Consider the following 23308-nt stretch of genomic DNA (forward strand, 5'->3'; position numbering starts at 1 on the left):
ACGAGAATTCAAAGTTTTACTCTGGGCACTCGGTGGAGATACCTTGACAACTTTTAGCAATGCGCATTAAAAATAAAATATATTCCTCAACTCCGAATCGACACTATCAACACTATCGAGCGGAACGAAATAGTGGTGCAGCACTGACTAGTTACTATCGACACTATCGAGCGGAGCGAGATAGTGGTGCGACACTGACTAATTACTATTGACACTATCGAGCGGAGCGAGATAGTGGTGCAGCACTTAATAGCAACATTATTGAATCTCTCTCTCTCTCTCTCTCTCCATTTTTCTGCTTCAAGAGCTCACTTACTTTCAAACGTTTTACATTGGTGGCAGCTAGTGTGCTCCACTATCTCGCTCTGCTCGATAGTGGGTGGCAGCTAGTCTCTATATACATTCTATTCCACCACTATACAACTCCGACTATATTACAATTTCAAGTAGATTCTTTCATGGTTTAAAAATATTGCAATTGTACTCCATAAGATACTGTACCCAATTAAAACCACCAATGCCGCTGTATTCGACATTTCGAGCGTATTAAAGCTCATATTAACCAACCCAGTCAACAAGTTTCCCAACAAGAATATCAACAACCCATTGTTATTGATACTGTCCAACAAATAGGAGGACTCTTGTTTCTTGTGCGTTGGCACAAATTTATCAATCAAGTTGTATCCCAATAATAAAGTAGAATTATATGAAACTACCCAAAGAATATATGAAAAGTTGGCTAATCTTCTGCTAATACTAGTAACTGTAATAGACTCATTCACTAAATTGAAAACCACTTGATAAAAGACCGTTGCAAAGATTAAACCTTGAGTGGGGGTCACCGTTAAAAGCGACGACAACAACGACGTTTTTTTCTTTCTAGTAACAGTAACTTTAGTATTACTTATCACTAGTAGATTATTCTTTGTAGGATATTCAGTCAACACAAACGAACCAACAGACTGTCCAAACAAAAATATAGTAAAGTAACCCAAAAGCGAATAAATTCCTTCTTTGTTCATAGTAATCCAGTTGTCTAAGCGATTATCACTCATGATGATAAACTGAATAATATTTGTTTTCTTTAAAAGATACTCATTTACTAGGGCAAGCGCAAAAGCAACAACAACTCTAGGCACAAGATTCAAAATGGGATCAAGTATTCCTATAAATATTGGTAACAACCCCAAAGTAACGAAAAAATTCCAATGTACACCATACTCAGAAACGTGCTCTTGGTAATCCAATTGCTTCACACTGACAATTCTAGCAATACCAAGAACCAAAACCGGAATTGCCTTTATTGTATTGGTTTTAATGACATTTAAATAAGTCTTTACATCAAACCTATATTTGGTATGGTTTTTAATCAATTGTCTTGAATTGAATAGTCCCATGGAAAACACAAACGAGCCAACGCCCAAATCCATCATTGAGGTACCCCATGTTTCTACTTTTGCAAATCTACGTGGAAACACTTTAAAATCAACTGCTAATATAGACAAATTGGTTATTATCAACATGTGTGACCTATACGTAGTGAGGAAAGATTTCTTCGGTAAGATTGTAGAAACAGCTTCATGTTCTTGTTTAGCAGCAGCAGCAGCAGCCGATTCGTTTTTCCTTGGTTGCGTTGTATAGTGGTTTATTAAATATATAAACAATGATGGTAGTAGAATGGAATAGTGTAAAACAACTGGCCTGTTGCTATATATCGTGATGGCAGATAAAACAGTTAACACATTGATGATATAGTCATAAACAAGTGGTAGCTGTGATATAGAATCCTTAATAAATTTGTGTGCTAAATATGATGTCAATGCAACTGAAGTCACCAAGTAGATTTCTCCAATTGATCCTCCTGACAAATCTGATACAAATTGCTCCTTCAAATGTTTCAATGACGACATATGAGCTGATGATCACACACGTTTATGAATCGGCTTCTTTCTTTCTTGCTTTTCGTTTCTTTACCCTACTAACAGTATATGTTAAGAAGTTGTGAGGAATAACTTCACTGTGCTAATAGTACAAACCTCCTTATATTCTCCTCTCTTTGGAGAATTTTTCAGACATAAACTTCTTTTCCTCACGTGATGCTCATACATTCTTGTCCCCCCCCCCCCCCGTCTAAACTGAGCCACATCAGACAGACAGACAAAACTTTGAAAAAAAATCGAGATGAAACAGACAGACAAAATAATTCTCTTTTTTTTTTTTTTTTTTTTTTTTACTGAAGGAGAAAAAAGATTAATAAAGATGAGAGTACTATCATTGATTGATTACTTTACTTTAATATAAACCCTTTTTATCTTCATATTATTGATATAGAGACACTAATACTCCTTGTTGAAGATATTTGCCGCTTTCCTATTGAGAGTATAACTTGATATCATCCTTCAACAGGTATGACGAGTACAGCAGATCCAGTCAACAAGGACGAAATGGATGATGGTAACTATGTAACCGATCAAATGTCAAATAAGTCACATGACTCCATAATATCAGATAACCCTAATGACATTAGTGGGCACGTATCCAGTGCTAGTTCAATAGATTTGCAGCATAAGGGGAGAGTAGAAGATGAGATGTTTTTGTCGAGTGGCGATAATAATAATAATATTTCAGAAACCCCCAAATCTCCTCGTTTAACAAATTCAAAAGCAAAAGCATTTGATATTGGGACGCAATCCACTTCCAATAATGAGTTTGGGGTATATTCTGACTCTGATGATTGGGGATCGCAAAGCTCTCTAGACTTGCAAAGCGAACGAGAGCATCCAAGAAGGAATATTGGGCAACAATTACGTAAGTTGGCACGCAATCAAACCTCAGAAGAAGAAGAAGAAGACGAGGAGGAGGAGGAGGAAGGAAGACGAGGAGGAGAAGAAGAAGATGGGGAGGAGGAAGAAGATGGGGAAGAAATCAATGTATCTCAATCGGCAGCTAGACTGGCAGGAGAATCGGAAGCTGGATCCAATAAAAAGCACAAGGTATCTAGAAGAAAAAGGACAAAAGACTCGAAGCCAACATTTTCAACAGACAAGACTCCCAAAGGAAACAAGTCAAAAGAAAATGCAAATGCAAAAACAAATACACATGCACATGCACATCCGCTTGGTCCTCCTTCTTCGCCAAGGAGGAGAAGAAGAAGAAGCGGTAGTATACCAGATTCCGAGGATACACGAAATAGTGGTAGCGGGCTTACCAAGTCAAGAACTAAAACCAGGAGAAAGTCTCGAGAACCCAGCGAAAAATCACATAGATCATATGAAAAGCCTGGGATAGGATACACATCCATGTCTCCGTCTGGTAAAGTCTTTAGAAACTTGTTAATCTTGGAAGAAAGCATGAGAGAACAAGTTATTCAACAAAGAGCCATGAGACGAAAGTATTTGATATTTTTGTCAATCTTGTGCTCTATTATTGCCGGTTTGACCCATCACTTATTTTTTTTGGACAGTGCAGTATCGTCAACCGGTACCGTAAGGTTGATCATGCAGTTTTTTCTTATTTCAACTATTATTACATTGTTATTATACCATCTCTCTGGGGAGTATAAAAAAACAATTGTGTTACCACGGAAATTTTTATCCTCCACAAATAAGGGTTTGCGACAATTGAATGTGAGACTAGTGAAGATTAAAACCCCATTTACCGATAAGGTAACCGACTTGATACGAGAGGTTTCATTAACTATAGTGACTTTTATTTTAGAAGTTTTCCATAAGATCTCACCTGATTCCATTCAAAACAAGGACTCAAAGATTGAAGTATTCTTGGTAACCTGTCAATCACAATGTCAGCCAAGAATAGGTGTTACCGATGTCAAATTATTACTTAATGCCAGGGCTTTCAACATAGATATAAGAGAAGGATGGGAACTTTATAGAAGTGAGTTTTGGATAAATGAAGGTGTAAGAAGAAGAAATAACATGACTGCTTTTATCAACGGTTCAAAGTTGGAAAAGAGTAAACTTGTCAAAAGAAGAAAAAGAAAATCGAGTTCAATACCACCACAATCAATTCCATCAAAATTGAGTGAACAGAACTTGATGAAGTTGTCCTCTGGAGATGGTATATAAACGAACAAAAGTTAGAGTTGATAATCGCATCCTCAAACAGAGCTGGCTCTCTTTTTGAACGTTTGTAATGTCATCAGCTAACTTGTAGTGGTACATACATACCATACATACATACATACATATACGTATATAATATATATATATATATATATATATTAAGTGCATTTCATTGACAACCCCCTTAAGTAGCTTTGTAGATAAGGGGGAGAAGAAAACCCAAAAGAAAAAAAAAAAAAAAAAAAAAAATTCAGGTCATCGGGTCTCATCTCTAAATTTTTCACTTTTGGAAGCACACTGAATAACGTGCTTTGAAGAACGTGTTTAGAAATAAACTGGGTCAGAGTAACTTGTGAAAGCCCAAAATGAGTGAAGTGAAAGCCAAAAGACAAACTTCAAGGAAAGGCAAGAAAGCCTGGAGAAAGAATGTTGATATTCAGGACATAGAACTGAAACTTCAAGATATTCGAGATGAGGAGATAGTCAAGGATAGAAATTTAGAAGAAGAAGATTTTATAATTGATACCACACCAAGCACCCAATCTGTGTCGATAAAAGCGCCAAAGAAACTAAAAACTCATGAGATATTAGCAAATAAGTCCAAGGTACCAGCATTGTTAAACAATAGAACTAAAAACTATCATGGTAAAATTCAAGGTGTGAAAAAGACAGAAATGTTGAGATTGATAAGGATGCGTGGTGGGAAATATAAAGACGAGAATATAGAAATGAACAGGGTTGAACGGGATGGGTTGATAAATGGCGGTAACAAAGGTAATGAAGATTTATGGGGAGACGAAGGTGACTCTGAAGAGCCCAAACGAAAAACACCAAAGTTTAATAAATCTACTGCAGAGGTTACCAAAGCAACAACAGTACCAAAAACGTTACGTGAAAAGCCCATTCAAATAACTAAGAATGAACTTATTGAAAAGGTTGTACATCCCGGTAAGTCGTATAATCCATCTTTGGAATCATGGAAAGATTTGATTAATCAAGAGTATGGCATAGAATACAAAAGAGAGTTGAATAGACAAGCAATGGAGGAACATGAGTCAAGGATCAGGGAGTTAATGGTTATCTTGAAAGATGATATGTTGTCAGACGATGATGATGATGAAGATGAAGATGATGAAAATGAAAATGAAAATGAAAATAGACAAGAAGGAGGAGGAGAAAAAGAAGTAGTGGGGTGTGTTGAAGAAAATTATTCCTTATCTGTAAACAAGCCAAACAAACTAAAAATCAAGACAAGAACAAAGAGAAATAAAGAAGTTAGGCACAAACAGAGAGTTCAAATAGAGATGGAAATCAAGGATCTAAAGAAACAGTTGAAGGATTTATCCAATTTGGATACGATTTTACAAAAGCAACAAGAAAAGGAAAAACAGGAAGCAAGCAAGACCACGGGACCATTATCGAAGAAGCAAAGGAGCGAAAAGAAGAATAAGCTATTCAAATACACTCCAGTCGAAGTGCCTTTAGAATTGAAACTATCGGATGAGTTAACAAGTAATTTAAAGAACTTGAAACCTGAAGGAAATTTACTTTACGATCAAATGTTGACTCTACAATCAAGTGGGAAGATTGAAGCTAGAGTTCCTGTTAACCGTAAGAGGAAATATGCTAAGAAGGTGACAGAAAAATGGACATACAAGGACTTTAAATAAATGCATCTACATAAACCCCAACCTATTTTATCAACCTCTCCCTTGCTCTCTTCCTCTCTTTTTCTCTCACTCACTCACCCACTCTTTTCCTCACTTATGAAAAATTCCAATCTCCGAAAACGTAACCTCTAAATAACCTATCTCTCAAACTAAAGAATTGGCCTCTATATGGAGTGTCGTATCTTTGCTCAATCCGGTTCGCGGTCTTGAAACTTTCCGGTGCTATGGGCTCACTAGTCTGTCCTCGATATACTCCCGTTAGATAAAAGTCTCTCTGCATCATCTTTTGGTCCCATTGGTCTAAGAAATAACGATCATTCTTCCAACCGTTATCCCAATATCTAATGGCTTGCACACCATGACCTGCCAATCCGAAAAAGGCAGTCATTATTGCATAAGGGATTAGACCTTCAAAAGGAACTGGCATCGTTTGATATCTCTATTCTTTTACTTTTGGGGGGGGGGGGTTCGTAAAGCCTAGTCAAATTATACCGCTCTAAATATTCTCCTCTGAATACTATCGAGGTATATGGGGCGTATGTTGTATCTTGGTCAACACTTGTGCGCTATTGTAGCTTCTTCTTTCAATCCACTAAGATACCTCCTGGTTATACCTATGAAGAAAATTTACCTTTTCTCATTTTGATTGGCTTGTAAATAAAATTCTTACTTTAATTTTTTTTTTCGCTTGGTACATCGTACACTACCTAACATCAACAACACTATCGAGCGACACTATCGAGCAGAGCGAGATAGTGGAGCACACTAGCTGCCACCGATACTATCGAGTGAGATAGTTTAGTGCACTGACTAGCTGTCATCAACACTATCTCGTTCTGCCCGATAGTGTTACACTCTTCACTACTCTTCACTGACAAAAAGAGTTGAGGAAGTGAAAGAAAAAAGAAGAGTATGGATGAGAGAGTGTGTGTGAGGGAGAGAGAAAGAGAGAAAGAATGTGTGCGTCGGTGTCTGTATGTCTCTGTGTCTGTGTGCCTGTGTATCTCTGTGTCTGTGTGTCTGTGTGTCTGTGTGTCTGTGTGTCTCTGGGTCTGTATAAGAAATGATAGAGACTAAGTTCTTTTCTGTATCTTCATCAAATTATTTTGCATTAAAATGTACCCCAAAAAAAAAAAAACATAAAGGGTCTAACCAAAGATCTAACTCAAAGATCTGACTTAAAGATCTAATCATTTAGCTCCCATACAACTTTGACAAATTTGTCCATCTTTACTTTTTCTTTCAGTTGCAATAAACACCATTCGTCATGAGCTAGTAACTCTCTCGGCACTGGTCGTGCTTTACAATCTTTGATTAAACATCTCGAAATAAACTGTTTAAATTGTTTCGACCAATATATCTGGTCCTCTTCGCTATCTTTCAACGTCAACTCACTTCTCAGCACCATCTCAACAACCTCAATTGGTCCTAATCTCAAGTCTATAGGAAATTTTCCATTTGCCACTTCTAACATGGACATTCCTAGAGACCATATATCGCTTGTTATAGAATATGTCTTACCCGTTATTCGTTCTGGTGCCATGTAATATTGTGTACCAACAAAAGTGGAGGCTAAGGAATTGACTGCTTCTCCACTAACACCAAAGTCGCATAGCTTAACGTTTCCTTTTGAATCAAGTAACACATTTGACGGTTTTATATCTCTATGAATAATGTTTTTCAGGTGCAAGTAATCCAACCCTGATAGCATTGAACGTGCAATCTTTCCCAAAACTTTCTCATTGATTCTATTAGTTTGATCTCTTTTTAAGACTTCTTTATATAGAGAGTCTAATGACTGACCATCCATATATTCCATCGTGATACCAATCATTGATAGTTTTTCCAATAGAAAAGTGCCATAATACTTGACTATATTTGGATGTTGGCATTTTCTTGCAATTTCCAACTCCCTGATAATTTGCTTTTGTACTTGAGGATCTGAATCTGTAACTATTAGTTTTAGTGCAAAAATTTGTGTGGATGGTATTTGAGGAATGAGGCATTTGCTCACGGCTCCACCGTTGCCCTCCCCGAGTTTACAAATCTCTTTGATTTGATTGTTGTTTGCTAAAAAATGCCAGTCGTAGGGCGTTAGATTCTCCAAGTGGTGTTTATTTGAAACGGCAGAAGAGCTCGGGAGGTTTGGTGGTTGCTCATAATGAATGTGACTTTGCGAGTTCTGCTTCAACACATCATCAACACACGTGTTTCTTACTTCGTCATCCTGCTCAGACATCTCCATTGCTACATCGTCAACCAGTAAATCGGACGGCTCTGCTGGTGATACTACACTTTCGTCGCCAATCAGCGGTAGATCTAGTGTGGTACATGGCGGTGGTGGTGGTTTCCTCTTTAGTTTACCAGAAGCTGAAGAAGCTGTAGATTGTGCAGTTACTGGAGTTGTGGACGACGTCAAGGACGAGGACGAAGATCTTGAATTCGTATTATAGCTAGGTTGCGGTCTTTGTGGTAAGTGGTATTGTGCATTCTTGGTATACAAGTCGGCTAAAGCTGTGTTTCCTCGGTACGCTTCGTCGTCGTTTGGACTGATAAATTGGTCGAGCTGCGATTCAAAGATGCCGTCTTCTCGTGTATTCGACAGTAGTTTTGGTTTGGTATTATTGTGTTTTGCAGGTATTGAGAGCGAGGGAAGCGGTGTGCTATTAAGATGCTTCCTCGTATTAGGTATATTAAACATAGGTACTCCTGACATTTCTTGGGAGACTCATCTACACACGGGGTTTGATTGTATCTCTATAGTATGTAAAAATTTATTGCATCTATGTTTGAAAGGTGCTTTCCTTTATTTAATGTGTGTGTGTGTTTCGGAATAAAGCAATATACGCCTGACCCTAGTGTTTGGTGATATCGAGAGAGATCGAACGAGTAGATTTAATAAAATAAATTCGTTAACTAGAATCTTAATATATCACTTCTCTCTTTTACAAAGATAGTTAAGAAAAAATTAGTTTTTCTGATTTTCTATGACTTTTTCTCTGTACTAGTTCAGATTGCCGTAGCAGCAGAGATAACTGAGTTTACAACAAAATGACTTCGCATTAAAAGAAGGAAGAAGGTGCATAAGCCTTAAATGATCAAGGGAAAAAAAAAAAAAGAGAGACTAGAGAAGCCAAAGGCGACTCTAGTCGAAGGGATATTAAATAGAATAAAACTTAAAAGAGCCAGAAAAAAAAGAAAGAGGAAAGAGATCCTTCTTCAAATGTTGGAATTGATATCAAGTGTCAGTATCTTCTTTAAAGAGGTCCTATTTCCTTCTTCTTTGAAAAGGTTTTATTTCTTTGCTCTCTTTTTAGGTGCTGCCGTTTTAGTAGACTTTGATCTAGCTTCTGGTTTTTTCTTTGATGTCTTCTCCTTGATTAACTTGTCCTTTTTAATGTCAATACTATCGCTAGTTTCATCTTCGTTGTCATCCGGAACATCCTCCATGTCATCGTCAACTACTTCTTCGTAATCAACTTTTGTTGCAGATCTCTTGCCTCCAGTTGCCAAAGAATCACCCGTTTTGTAAATTACTGTTGGATGTGCAACGCTATTGTATTTACGAGTAAACATTGACTTACTCTTGACTCCCAAACATATTGTCTGCTTCAACATTTCTGACATGTTGTCAAGATCCTCCTTGGTAAGATAGTACTCGTCCATTATCTCTATAGTTTCGTCAATTCCATCATCTCCGCGCTTCTTGAGTGGAGCGTCCAACTTCTCCCACAATGGTCTTAAATAATCGAGACGCAATTCCTGTTTTGTTGTCGAGGTTTTAATCCTAGTATGATACTGCAACTCCTGCAATATTCTTTGAAACTTCAACTGCTTCGAATTTTGACCTAACCAACTACTGAAATTTAATCTCCCCATTACCGCGCCCGCGACTTCATACGAGGGCTTCACTGAAGACATTATACCGTGAAACGGTAACAAACTCCATTGCTGCTCACTTGATCGAATTAAAGAGTTTATCGAATCTGAAACACTAATGTCATCTGCGGCTTGTGCCACGTGTTTGAGATGGGAGCCAGGTAGTCTTGGCTTGGTGCAAAGATAGTTTTCTTGAATCATTAATGGTGCAAAATCAATGTCATTAAAATATAAATCCAATTTTTCATTGATATTTTGCTTGGGAGAAGTCCATATCGCCGATCCTAATAAACGATGTGCTATATCAAATGGTTTCAAAATAACTTGTTTTTTCCAACCCGCCCGAATTTCTTGGACGTTGTTGGCACCAATATCCTTCTGAGTTTTTGAAACTGTGGATAGCAAGTTGATCATTTGACGAATATCATTTGATGTAAGTTGCACCAATTGCCCAATTATATGAGGGTCTAGTTTTATTCCTTCTCTCAAAGCAATTGTCATCAATCTGCTTTTCACTTCGTTTTCAGAAGGTCTCTTAAATGGCAAGTCAAAAGTAACTCTATCAAAAGTCCTCATTTTGGGCAAAGATTTGTCGTTACAAATCAAAATCATTGGCGTGTTGGTAGTTCTGCAAAATTGTGATAAAGCCCCCGCTCCTCCATGATCACCACTCGACATCCCATCAACTTCATCCATAATCAAACATATCTTTCTGGTATTTTCATTCTTCTCAGCATCAGCATCATTGCGGTGCTTAAAATAGCCAGCAACGGAGGTATTATTCAAGACAGACTTGACATTTGCATTCAATAGTGACTTTGAACGAACGTCTGAAGCATTTTTTTCCAATACATCGAATCCAAGAGAATTTGCAACCATGTGTGCTGCTGTTGTTTTACCAATTCCAGGTGGACCGCTGATCAAAACAGCCCTAAAGTTTCCGGGATCATCCGTTCTGCTGTTTTTAAACCCTCTTGCTTTGTTATCAAACCAGCTGCCTAACCATTTTCGTAACTTTTCAACTTGACCCTTGTTACCACATAATTGACTAAAGTCTTTGGGCGCGTGTTTGTCAGTCCATAGCTTGTTTTTTGCAGAAATCTCTTGTTTTGGTATAGGAGGAAGCCTAGTTTGAGACCCAGTTCCATTGATATTTACTTGACTAAAAGAAACTGCTGCTGCTGCTGCTGCTTCTTCTTCTTCTTTCTCCCGTTGTTGTTCTCTCTTCGCATCCTCTAAAATTTTCTTTTCTTCTGCTTCGCGTGCCAATTTGGCCTTCTGTGCAGCTTCTCCTGATCCTCCATCCGCGGGCATTTTAGACAATAACTGCAAAAACCCATCTTCATCAATGGCCTTGATTTTCAATTGTTTGATTTTCTTTACTTTGGAAGGACCTGCATCTGCTCCTATGACTACAAGGCTAGTTTTTCCAGAAATAGATTTTGTCACTTTAGCTCCATACTGTTGAGCAATTTGTTCTGCAGTTGTTCTATCCAAAGAGGGCATTTGTCCAGTAAACACGATAGTCAACCCCGATAAACAGTCTGGTTGAGCCTGGGGCAAATCAATTGGCTCAGAAACTACTGTAGATTTCTGTTGAGCTTTTAACGCCATAAAGTTGATCTTTTCATTTTCATCAATCTCTGGTAATTCTGCATCGGGTACTGTGGCAAGGATCTCTGCAGCGGTTTTTACATCCGAACTCCTTTGTGTTTTACTCGAATCAGTAGTTTTCTTACTTCGTTTCGGTGAGCTTGTGATTGAATCACTTTGCTTTGATTCGTATTTGGAAGTTGTTTTTTGGGGGGATAACAGCGGTTCCTTCCTTTTTTTTGGCTTCTCGATCTCTATAATCTCCTCATCATCAAATTGAAAGTCGTCATCACCATCATCTTCATCTTTATCAACATCAATCATCACCCGTTTGGGTTTAGCCGACTTGCTTCTTTTTGCACTTGCTCGAGCTTCAATGTCCGCAGTATTAGCCTTACGCTTAGATCCTGCCTTAGCGGGTTTATCCTTGAAAAAATCCAGTATATTAACCATCTTGAGCTTGGCATACAATGGTTTTGACCAAGATAAGGATAAACCTTCAGATACAGTAATATATTCAAGAGTAATGAAGCGCGCGTTTCTATTGAAAGTTTTTTTTTTTCTGTTTTTTTTTTTTTTCATTCACAATTGGCTTTACTTTGCGTAAGAGAAGAAAATGTACATTATTGCAAGAACTTATTTAGACCAGACCGTGTTGACGACGCTATCGAGCAGAGCGAGATAGTAGAGCAAACTGACTAGCCCTCGATTTCTTTTTAAAGAAATTGCTTGTTCTAAGTAATTGCTTTTTTTTTTTTTTTCCCTCTCTCTCTCTCTACTTTTTACTAGACTCCTTTTCTAAATACTCCGTCCATAAAGACACAAAACTTTGTCGTACAGGAACTTCATTACCTTCGGAATCCAATTTCGTTTGGGCTCCACCCTTGGAAGTAGGTACGTGCTGTAAACCAGCGGCTATCTTTTGCAGATGATCCCATTCTAGCAACGCACTTATTAATTGTAATGCCTCGAATTTTTTTGAATCTCCCCTGGGGAATTGCAAGAAACTTATAATCACATTGGATATTAATTCTCGATCAACCAGCTTATTTGATCCATTACCTCCTTGTTTCAACATTGTCAATGCTTTTGTAAGATGTTCATTCAAAATAATAGCCTCGTGGCGTAATTTCCCTATTAGAAGCTGTTTGTTGTTAATTTCGTTTTTAAGCTCGGGAATTTGTGTCATCTCCTTATCTGCTTGAGAAAGCTTCTCTATAAAAGTGTTAGCCTCTGCTTTCAAAGTGACAATCTTTTCGTTTTGTTCATCAATAGTCTTTGCTGCCAACTTCACCTCATTTTTTAAAGCATCTATATTGTTTTCAAATTCCTTCTGGTTCTCTAAAATTATTGTTTGTAACTCTTTTACATTTCTTGCAGCCTCTTTCAAAGCTTTCTCGCTCGATTCTAACCTGTCCTTATAATCGCTAATTAGTTGTTTACTGTTTTTCTGCTCTAATTCAACTTCCCTTTCTCTTACAGTTAAATCATTGATTTCCTGTTTTAGTTCATGGATCTTTTTGGATAATTTTGAATTGGAATTTTCCAAATTGTATTTTTCATCTTGCAATTCTTCAATGGTCAGAGTATACTCTCGTCTCGTTTTTGTCAAGGTATCGTTTAATTTTTCGCATTCAATATTCAATTGGTTGTTCTCTTCTCGTAGCTGCGCTAGTATCGAGCGGTCTACTTTATTTTCTAGTTCACGGTGAAGTTGTTGTTCTAAATCTTGATTCCTCTTCTTCAACTCCTCTTTTTCCTTACTCAATTTCTCTACTAGCTCTGTTTTTTCTTCCAACTCAATTTCAGATTGCTTCATTTTGCCAAACACAGACTTCATTGTCGAGAGTCTGCTTACCAAATTATTATATGAATGCTGGATCTCATCCCTCTCTTTCTCCACTTGTTTTAATTTGAGGACGGAATCTGTATCAGCAGCACTCGGTTGAGGTTTTGTAGCGGTATCAGCAGTAGTATCGGCAGTAGCAGTATCGGATGCAGATGTTGTTGTTTGTAGTGAATCCATTTGAGCTTGAACGGATTCCAATTCCACGCTAGCAACCTCCTCCTCCTCCTCCTCCTCCTCTTCTTTCATTGTCTTTTCCAGCTCAGTATTTGAAGCATCTGGTTTCAAGCCTACACCGTTTTCGTTTGCATTTGAATTTTCCAGATCCCGCACTGACGCCGTGGTTTCTTCCTTAGAATGACCATTTGAAATGGTCTTTGATGTATTGGTTGAATTTCCATTATTAGTATTATTGTGTTTTTTCCTATTTTTGCCCATTCTTACGCAACCTTCACTTTGCAATTCTTAGCTCCCTAATGGTTTTACAATTCTGTATTAGTCCCCTGGGTTCAAGTCTGTTTCTTAGCTATCATGGGTATTCCCAAATTAAATATACCTACTATTCAATATTGATTTAATCTTTAATTTATTAATTTTTTTTTTTTTTTTTTTTTTTATTTGGTTTCGTTGTTAAGTTTTTTTGCACTAAAAATTATTCACACTTTTTGCAGCCGTTAAAGCAGCAATATCAAATGGAAAAAAAAATGAAAAATGCAACATCGAGCGACACCAAGAGCAGAGCGAGACTATCGAGCAGAGCGAGACTATCGAGCAGAGCGAGACTATCGAGCAGAGCGAGACTATCGAGCAGAGCGAGACTATCGAGCACTGACTTCCACCGACACACTCGAGGTGTAAGTTTTACGTTCGACACTACCTAGCTGAGCGAGATAGGGGAGCAGCAATGACTAGCTTCTACTCCATCATACCGTATAGAGTTGGTCTCTATATAATTGAATGCGACGCTAGTATTGTAAAGTAGAGCAGAGTTCCTTTTAGAGTTGAATGCGACGCTAGTAGTGTAATGCAGAGCAGAGTTCCCTTTGATATAATCTACGCATATCTAAACAAATCAGCCACATCAATTAAATCAAATTTCATCTCTTAATCAAAGTAACTAATTTTTCTGTACAATTTAGTTACTGTTTTAAAAACAATAGGAAAAAATGGTAAAAAATGGCTAGAAAATGGCTAAAAGGGGTAGAAAAAGTATAAGAAATAGATTTACTTGTCAATAAACTCATTATAAGAAAGTGTAGACAAAAAATACTGCTCTGCTCTCTAATGTTGTTGAGACATAATTATTTATTTTGTTTATTTCATTTGGTTTCAAATGGTAACAATCTTACCCAAATTTTTTTTCTTTCTTTTGCTTCTTTTTTTTTTTTGAACCCTGCTATTCATCGATTTAGTCGCTTAGTCGCTTAGTCGCTTAGATACTTTTTATACTTTTTTTCATTAACACTTTCGCTTGGACTTTTATTCGATGATGACTTTGATTGCACCCTTTTTTTTTGGCTTTATATCTTTAATTATTTCTGTATATAGAGGGAATTAGTTCACGTATCGCCCGCGGCGACCAACTCGTCTCTTACGGTGGCCTGCCTTACTTGAAGAGAGTACAGTTAATACTCGCCTTTTCGTCAAAAGTTAATTGCAAAAGAAAATATTATTAAAATAGGGGTGCACACTACAATTCAAAGGTATCTTTTGCTCTTTGACTTTGATCTCTCGTTTGCATTTGAGCTCTCGTTTGGATTTGCATTTGAGATTTGTGATCACAGTCACCCCCTCTCTTGGTTACGAGTAACATGTCATCGACAAATGCACATTTGGACTCGCAGGATGACAAAAAGGCAAAGGATCAATTTCAATTACATCTTCATACAGAAGAAAGCAGTACGTCACATGCAAACGTCAAGGAACAACAACAACAACAACAACAACAACAACAACAGCAGCAGCAGCATTGGCAACGTCAGCCGATGTTTCATACACCAATTCAAAAATCCATACCGAGCGGTCAAGCTACAGTGCGACGACCTTCACAAACAGATGCATCTATTCCTTCGGTATCAATCCTAAATGAGTCCCAACAAAGATCAGTCATCCCTTCTGCACCTTCATCTCCCCAAAAGCAAATCACCGATCCTGGTATTTTAGCATTGTTGGGACCGAATATTGCTCATTTCCCTTTTTCCGAAGATGCCTTTGTAGAAACTATGAAATTGAGAGCTGAGCAAGAACGAACCAAACAGGAATACTACAAGGCAGAACTTGCAAATAAAAACTTGAACATTATTCAGCATGCTATTCAAGCCCAAATACCAACTCATTTAATCCCACACTTGTGTGTTGGTGGCAGCACCCCTCCAGTAGATTTAAATTACGAAAGAGAAAGAGCCAACTTCATAGCAAGAAACTCGGCATTTCCTCAACCCCAGCAACAACAACAACAACAACAACAGCAACTACCACAGCAACAGCAACAACAACAACAACAACAACAACCGCCACCATCACTACAACAGCAACAGCAACAACCACAATATGCATTACAGCCGCAACAGCCATTTATTCCACATGCTACACAAAATGTACAAATACCGCTACCGCGGGAAGAACATCCAGAGGTTATGCAAGGTCAAGGACAGCAAGATTCAACACAGGAACAAAATGTACTGGGTTTTCGATTGTCTCAGTTTCCCGTAGCTCAAAAACAATTGGGCAGCGCATTACAACGCGATCCATACAATTTGAATCCAATATCTCCCATTGGTTTCAAATTTGGAGGTGGAAGCACTAGCACCTCTCAGAGCTCCCTCTCCCCTGCTAAAATTGGAGCCGCTGCAGTGGCAAATTTGGCCACACCAACTGCACCATTCCGGCGTCCCTTGTTATCGTCATCCAATTCTCCTGCAAAAAAATCGCGAGGTCATCAGCGTCACAACTCTATGCCGGCAAATATGTCAATGACGTCCGGTGCTGCTGTCAGCAACAACAGCAGTTTAAGCAAACAGCGCCGAAATGTTCACAATACCCAATTCCCCAATAGGCATACCGAATCGGGGAATGTAGCTGGTACACAATTGCTACAGTCTCCACTTGGTGCAACATCAACTTTGCAAGTAAGACCAATACCAGCACAGCCTTTACACAAGCAGAACAAACTGTCAGTTCAACCGCTGCAAGAGTCAATGACTTCGTTTCAGCACATTATTCAGTTTCATCATTGGAAACCCGAGGGTGAAGATCATCCTAGTGCCAATATGCAACTGCCTGCATCTAAACGGCACAAGACAATGTCCAAAGAAGAAAATTCAGCATTACCTTCAGTGACTGGAAATCACTCAAAGACTATAAAAATGGAAAAGGGTTACCAGGACGAAGTGAAAAATATTGAAGATGGAAATGACGACGATGACGATAACCCCGATGCAGATTTATCGGCGGACACCACGATGTATTGTGCTACGACTAGTGAGCAGAAAACCGGAACAGACGCACACCCTCCATCACAGGGTCATTCTCGTCAGGAGCTGAATATTGGTAGATATCCACATAATATTTTATCGACAAATAAGTGATGCACCCGCAAAAAAAGGCAGCACAAAATCATAGCACAAAAAGTTACCCTTTTTTATATATATATATATATACTTCATCACATTTCGTTTCTTGCTTTGGGTTTGTTTTGTTTTTTATGGCATTTACGAAAACATTTTATTGGGTTTATTTTTCTTTTATGGCATTTTACGAAAACATTTTATTGGGTTCAGGTTTTATATAGGTTCTTTTCTCTTTTCATTCATTCATTTTGATGGCACTTCAGTAGACCAATTTATAGAAATATTAAATATTTAATCCAAGTACTTCATTTGTTCCTTTTTTGATGGCTGCAAAAAAAAAAAAAAAAAAAAAAAAAAAAAAGAATTGGAAAAACAGATTACAAAAATAGAAATGACACAAACAAATTATCTCTTTTTTTTAAAAAAAAATTTATTATAGTTATATTTTCGCAACAAAATAATGTCTTGAACGATATTTACCAAAGTTTTCATTACATCTTAGTCCCTCTGTAATATGTTAATGCATTTAGATGTTTTTCTGCAAGAATCTAAACAGTGATATGGGTGAGGGTAACAACTTGCAAAGCCTTTTTTTATATAAGGAGTGAGAAAAAAAAATAGTGTAAAATTGGCTCGAATTTTGGACAAAAAAGAAAACAAAATAAGGAAAACCAAGCAGACTTTATTTAATTTAGAATAAAAAGTAAAGATCTAAAGTAGTGAAAAGCATTTCAAAACATAGAAAAGTCTTTTTCAGACTTTATTCAATGTAGAATAAAAAGTAATGGATCTAAAGTAGTAAAGAATCCCAAAACACGATAGAGTTTTTCTTCTAGTGTAGTAACAAGCTACAAAGTGTTGCTCGATAGTGTAAAAAAAAAAAGGCTATTTTGAAAAAAAGATTAGTTACTCCCAGACAGGGAATTGAACCCTGGTCTACCATGCGACAAACGGTAATTCTAGCCACTAAACTATCTGGGACAAGTTGTTGACATTTTCAGCTCTTTGAAATAGTCAATACATGAATATTGATCTTTTATGAAATTATCAATGAGCTAGAGATAACTGACATTTTCAATAGGTTAATTAACCTAGTTATTGAAGAGAGAATATATGTATTTATTATTAGAACTCATCCATTATCGACAATAGCAACACTATTGAGCGGAGCGAGATAGTGGAGCATTAACCGTTACTGACAATAGCGACACAATCGAGCAAAGCGAGATAGTAGAGCAGTACTTGATAGCAACACTATCTCGTTTCGCTCGATTGTGTCCACTCTCTACTCTCTACGTACTTCTCACTAGTGTCTACTCTCTACTCTCTACATGCTGCTCCACCAACTCGCTTCGCTCACTAGTGTCGCTTTTCTCTACATGCTGCTCCACCAACTCGCTTCGCTCACTAGTGTCGCTTTTCTCTACATTCTGCTCCACTAGCTCGCTTCGCTCCCTAGTGTCGCTTACATACTGTTCCACCAACTCGCTTCGCTCACTAGTGACAAAATGAGAGAAAGAAAAGCGCAGCTCTCTGAAAAAAAAAACAAACAGTATAAAACAAAAGACTATAAATCTTTATTTTGACATTTGAGTCAAACAATTCTATACAAGGCTCTTTTGCTGCAAACCAGCAAAATGACCTTGAAATATTTCACGCCCGAGGTGCTAGAGTATCGTGATTGGAATGGGAGTTGTGACATTTTAGAAGTTTTTGAGTGCTACGAAGTCGACAATTTGGAGAGCGAAGAGGAGGTAGTTTTGGTCTTCACCGAACTAATCATTTGTTATGAGGAAGAGTTTTTGAAGGTAGAGGAGCTAGTTGAATTTTTAAGTTCAGCTATTACCAATGATGACTTGGCAAGACTATTCTGTCAAGTGTTGAACTCATTTGCAATAACAGAAAAGAGTCGAGACTTGTTGTCAACATTGAGCAAAAAAGAGAAAATACTTAAGCAAGACACCATAGCCGCTTATGTCAGTACCGAGTTTATAAAAGAAGCAGATATAGTACCAACAGCTGTGCTAACAAAGACCTTAAACACGAGACTTCGCGATAAGTTGTACACCCAAAATAAATACAATCTTTTACATGAGGAGATTGAAGGGTATTCCAAGCTTGTAAATGAGCTACAAGATGTTTTTATTAGCGAAAATACCGATTTGCAAATAGACTACGCTTTACAGGTGATTGATAAATTGATTGGGCACTATAGCCTAGATCCCAATAGGTGCTTGGATTTGTTGCTCGAGGTATTGACAAATTGGATTTTCACGAGGACTGAATGCGCTGTGAAATTATTAAGAAAAAGTAGATGGTGGCCTATAGAGGAAAGCGACAACTCTTCAATCTCAACCTTGTCAAAGGGAGGCAATGCGGCAGCAGCAAAAATATTTGGCTTGAAGTTGATAAACCATTCCGATTATAAGGGATTATTGAAAAATATCAAGAGTTCAATAGTTGTTCTTATCAATGAAGGCTTTTTAAGTTTCGGATCCATCTACAAATATCTTCATCCCGACGATGATGGAATGAAAATTTTTGAAAACGAACATGATCGTAGATTACAAGAAGAAGTACTAAAAGCTGGGGCAAACGCACTTGCCCTTGCAGCTCCTCTTGCTGCTGACGACGAAGAAGGAACCCTGAATAAAAAGACTGCACCAAACCCGAGTGCCTCAAACTTGGAAACCAATGTCAAACTTCAGTTTTTAAAAGCATTTCTGAGCAGTGGACTTTATTGGCCAACAATATATATGTTGACACACTATCCCTTTCTTGCAGATGTGGACCAAGAGATTCTGGTCATATTGTGTCACATGTTTGAGACTATGCTAAATCCATTAAATGACGAACTCAGTGATTTCAGCAAGGAGGATATTCTTCAATCAACATGCGCCAAGGGTACCCATCTTCCGCGTCCATTGAATAATGTTTCGGTTGAACCACCCAAATTTACCGATACATCCAGTTTCAAGGTAACGCACAAAGATTCTCCTCAGAAAAAGTTTCATTATTTTTACACTTCATCAAAAAATCTACCAGTGATTAATAGTTTTGAATCCTTGTTGCAAGTTTCCCAAGAGTTTTTGAAATTCGTTGGCCCAAACATATCCAAGAGCACTACCTTATTTATTAAACTTTGCGATGTCGTAATCCATTTTGCAGATCAAGAGCAGTACAAAGAACAGGTTTTTCATTACTTTAGAAACTACATTTTTCCTGCAATGCCATTGATGCAGGAAAACTCTATTGCAATTGATAAGGCCTTTGCCATACTTGCCAAATACCCGGTGGAAGATAGATTTAGTGTTTATGGAGAGTTGTACAACAACTTAAGGAAGAATAATACATTGGTGAAAATAGCTTATAGCGTGGCAGAAAAATCCACCAAAGATGTATTGAAAAGATTATCAAAGGAGAATTTGCGGCCCATGATGCGAAGACTTGCAAAGATTAGCTTTTCAAACCCACTCCCCTGTTTATTGACGATACTACAGCAAATTGAAAGTTATGATAATTTGAATACGTTGGTGGTTGAAACCGCAAGGTATTTTAACGCATACGCGTGGGATAATTTGACGGTAGCCATATTGATTCGATTAAGCTCTGATAGAAGTACGAGCCACGGGAATGGGATGATAGATCGTCAGTGGTTACAATCGCTTGCTTCCTTTATCGGCAAGATTTGTCAAAGGTATCCTAAAGCTATCGATATAAGAACAATCTTGACATATATTTTGAAATCGTTTTTTATGGGTGATCGAACAGGGTTATTAGTACTCAAAGATATGCTTAGTTCAATGGGTGGTATTCAAACGACTTCAGACTTGAACTTGGAACAGATTAATATGATAAGTAGTGGCTCGGTTTTGCAAAAGGTTGTTTACCGTGTGATTGATGATGCAAGATACGATAGAATACCTTCGGGAAGCCAACTATTGAAATGCTTTATTGAGCTAGGTGCAGTCAACGAACTTGTTATATTGCTATGCAGAAGCTTGAATGACTTGATTTATGATGACGCGGAAAATCATTTGAAAGTATTAGCTAGCAGAGCTGACGATATAACGGAGGTACTACGGTTATTCATTACTTTAGTCGGATTCTTTGGCGATCAAGACATAGACGTTGAGCTATTGTCGATTGAGCAGTTGCACAAGACCTATGGTGTTCCCGTGGAGTGGGTATTTGATTTGTGGAGAACTCAAAAAAAACGTGAATCTTATGAGACTTTGGAATTGCAAAGCTCTAATATTTGCCCGAATGATTTCCCTGCGAGCTTGTTTACTATTTTCTGGTATTTGTCCTTGCAGGACATCAATTATTCAGCGCGACTTTATGAGGATGAGGCAAAGAAATTGGAGTCAAGAATTAGAGGGTTAAAAAATACCATAAACCTAAACCTGAAGGATCCAGATTTTTCAAGAGCAACAATAGAGCAATACAAAAAAGAAATTGAACAAAATAGGCTTTTCATTGAACAGTTGCCTAACGATAAGCTTCGTCATGAACAGCTAAATGAGAAGGTGAGCAACAAATTGATACTGTTATCCACTGATTGGTTCAAGGTCGAGAATACAGACAACACGATAAAAAGTTTTTTACAACATTGCGTACTTCTTCGTGCTGTTCATTCTTCGTTCGACGCGGTGTTTGCTGCTCAATTTATCTTTAAGCTTCATTACTTGGGCGTTGCAAATTATTCCTTGCTCGAGACTTTGAATGCGTTGATAAATTCAGATGTATTGTACAGGACATTACACTCTTCAACACCTTCTGAGGTAGAAAGCATTGGGTTTTTTTATGCACATATTTTGAAATCTTTGCAAGATTTATTTGATAAAGAGAGCTTTGAAAAGAAAGATGTCAATTTAGGGAAAAACTTTGACGAGTACAGAAGCTTGGTATATCAATATCATGCAGCTATCTTGAGTCAAGTTGAAAGAGCGTTTTTGCTTACTGATTACATGTTGCGAAGCAATACCATCTTGTTTTTGAAAAGTTTACTTGGAGTGTATCCGTTGGTAGAGGATCACGGAGAAAGAGTCGTTCATTTGGTAGAAAAAATATCTACAACTGACGAAAGGGACGACATTAAATTGTCGTCCGGTGCATTGTTAGGTCATGTGAGGGCAAAAAGCAGGAATTGGATTCCACTCTGGGACTTTATTCCAATGAGCGATGAACAAAAGCAGGAAATGATTGAGACAAAGGCAAGGTTGTCAAGAGAAAAGAGAATAGCTGAGAAAAAAGCAGCAGAAGAAAAAGCAGCCAAGGAGAAGCAAGAAAGAAAAGCAAAGGAGGAAGGGGAGTTGCTCAAAAAGAGAGCATCTGCCATTAATTACTCATCTACACAAGCTCCATTGAGTAGACCGATGTCTAGAAACACCGCAGTCAATTCAACTGGAAGATACGAGGAGTACCTTCTGAGTGATAAGAAAGAAGCACTACCTGTTAGTGGGAAACAAGACCCGCTACCACCAGTTCCTAGCGAGCCCAAGGCTGACAATGCAAAAATGACACAGACTCGCCAATTATCTGAAAACCATCTCAAATCACCAAAAGAAGAAGAAGAAGAAGAAGAAGAAGAAGAAGACAAAGAAAATAAGGAGAGCAAGAGCAAGGAAAAAGTGATGATCAATGATGATGGAAAGAAAGAAACAGAGGTTCCCTCAGGTACAATAAATGGCATGGTTGGTGATAAGCAAAAAAATACTAAAAAGAAAGAAGAGGTTCAAGAACATGATGTTGTCAAGGAGAAAGAAGTAAACTTGAAAAATGAGAATGCGGATAAGGAGGTTGTTGTGGACAAGGAGGAAACTAAGAATGACAACAATAATAATGTTGATGATGATACCAGGAAAGAAATCAGAGCAGATGAAATTGCAAATGAACAGGAGGCAGTTGCAGAACAGGAAAAGACCCAAAAAGAAAACCTTCCTGAAAGAAAAGAAGAGGAGACAGAACAAGCTCGTTCCATATCAAAACGAACCCCGCTCCCTTCTCAAAAAGAGACGATGAATCGCTCAACACGGCAAGATCATAATGATCCACGAGCAATGACACCGCCACTTCCTCAAGAACCAAGAGCAAGAACCCCCAATTCAAAAAGACAACCACCACCTCCTCAAGAAAAATTGGGCTCAAAAGATGAATTTTCATTCAGGTCTCGTGGAAAACACAAAACTTCAACGGCACCTTCAGTGCAATCCAAGGGTTTTTCAAGCATACCACCGCCGCCACCGCCGCCACCACCGCCTCCACCTACTTCTCTGTCTCAACAACAACATGGCGGAAGACGATCAAATTTCGGATCAAACTATAATCGTCACAGTTTTGGTGACCGTGAACAATCCGACTATTCTATATCAAGAACAAGATCATTTGAAGGAAGGCGTGGTAGGCTGAATATCACCAAGGGACCAAAGATCTCATCTCCGTATAATGATCGCAATGTTCAGAGGGGAATAAACCTGGATGATAAAGCAGATACGAAGCCCAACAACAGAGATAGAGATGCTGCGTATGAAGGTAATGCCAATGGCAGAAGGGCAAATGATACTGGACATAGTGGATCATACGATAATAAAAGAAGAGCTGAAAATTACGGTGGAAGAGGATATGATAAAAGAAGTAGATATTAAAGGAGTTTTCATATTGAAGGGT

General features: G+C 38.0%; 9 protein-coding genes across 9 annotated transcripts; 4 read left to right on the top strand and 5 right to left on the bottom strand. All coding sequences in view use genetic code 12, as the record gives it.

Moving 5' to 3' along the window:
• Nucleotides 1-434: 434 nt before the first annotated feature.
• Nucleotides 435-1910, bottom strand: GWT1 (glucosaminyl-phosphotidylinositol O-acyltransferase; the record flags this gene model as incomplete). Its single annotated transcript, XM_049322412.1, has 1 exon — nucleotides 435-1910. The coding sequence occupies one exon, from the start codon at nucleotides 1908-1910 to the stop codon at nucleotides 435-437; it is 1476 nt and encodes a 491-aa protein (XP_049181441.1).
• Nucleotides 1911-2408: 498 nt separating this feature from the next.
• Nucleotides 2409-4085, top strand: SPO7 (Nem1-Spo7 phosphatase regulatory subunit; the record flags this gene model as incomplete). Its single annotated transcript, XM_049322413.1, has 1 exon — nucleotides 2409-4085. The coding sequence occupies one exon, from the start codon at nucleotides 2409-2411 to the stop codon at nucleotides 4083-4085; it is 1677 nt and encodes a 558-aa protein (XP_049181442.1).
• Nucleotides 4086-4447: 362 nt separating this feature from the next.
• KGF56_001304 (uncharacterized protein) lies at nucleotides 4448-5752 on the top strand (the record flags this gene model as incomplete). The annotated part of the gene is made up of 1 exon (XM_049322414.1): nucleotides 4448-5752. The coding sequence occupies one exon, from the start codon at nucleotides 4448-4450 to the stop codon at nucleotides 5750-5752; it is 1305 nt and encodes a 434-aa protein (XP_049181443.1).
• A 94-nt stretch (nucleotides 5753-5846) lies between these two features.
• Nucleotides 5847-6179, bottom strand: KGF56_001305 (uncharacterized protein; the record flags this gene model as incomplete). Its single annotated transcript, XM_049322415.1, has 1 exon — nucleotides 5847-6179. The coding sequence occupies one exon, from the start codon at nucleotides 6177-6179 to the stop codon at nucleotides 5847-5849; it is 333 nt and encodes a 110-aa protein (XP_049181444.1).
• Nucleotides 6180-6938: 759 nt separating this feature from the next.
• Nucleotides 6939-8468, bottom strand: MKK2 (mitogen-activated protein kinase kinase; the record flags this gene model as incomplete). Its single annotated transcript, XM_049322416.1, has 1 exon — nucleotides 6939-8468. The coding sequence occupies one exon, from the start codon at nucleotides 8466-8468 to the stop codon at nucleotides 6939-6941; it is 1530 nt and encodes a 509-aa protein (XP_049181445.1).
• Nucleotides 8469-9046: 578 nt separating this feature from the next.
• RFC1 (replication factor C subunit 1) lies at nucleotides 9047-11677 on the bottom strand (the record flags this gene model as incomplete). The annotated part of the gene is made up of 1 exon (XM_049322417.1): nucleotides 9047-11677. The coding sequence occupies one exon, from the start codon at nucleotides 11675-11677 to the stop codon at nucleotides 9047-9049; it is 2631 nt and encodes an 876-aa protein (XP_049181446.1).
• Nucleotides 11678-11999: 322 nt separating this feature from the next.
• On the bottom strand, nucleotides 12000-13508 carry KGF56_001308 (uncharacterized protein; the record flags this gene model as incomplete). The annotated part of the gene is made up of 1 exon (XM_049322418.1): nucleotides 12000-13508. The coding sequence occupies one exon, from the start codon at nucleotides 13506-13508 to the stop codon at nucleotides 12000-12002; it is 1509 nt and encodes a 502-aa protein (XP_049181447.1).
• Nucleotides 13509-14881: 1373 nt separating this feature from the next.
• On the top strand, nucleotides 14882-16657 carry KGF56_001309 (uncharacterized protein; the record flags this gene model as incomplete). Its single annotated transcript, XM_049322419.1, has 1 exon — nucleotides 14882-16657. One exon carries the CDS (start codon nucleotides 14882-14884, stop codon nucleotides 16655-16657), a length of 1776 nt encoding a protein of 591 aa, XP_049181448.1.
• Nucleotides 16658-18276: 1619 nt separating this feature from the next.
• KGF56_001310 (uncharacterized protein) lies at nucleotides 18277-23286 on the top strand (the record flags this gene model as incomplete). Its single annotated transcript, XM_049322421.1, has 1 exon — nucleotides 18277-23286. One exon carries the CDS (start codon nucleotides 18277-18279, stop codon nucleotides 23284-23286), a length of 5010 nt encoding a protein of 1669 aa, XP_049181449.1.
• Nucleotides 23287-23308: the final 22 nt, after the last annotated feature.

Source organism: Candida oxycetoniae, assembly GCF_023343755.2.
Source record: "Candida oxycetoniae strain CBS 10844 chromosome Unknown scaffold2, whole genome shotgun sequence".
Lineage (NCBI taxonomy): Eukaryota > Fungi > Ascomycota > Pichiomycetes > Serinales > Debaryomycetaceae > Lodderomyces > Lodderomyces oxycetoniae.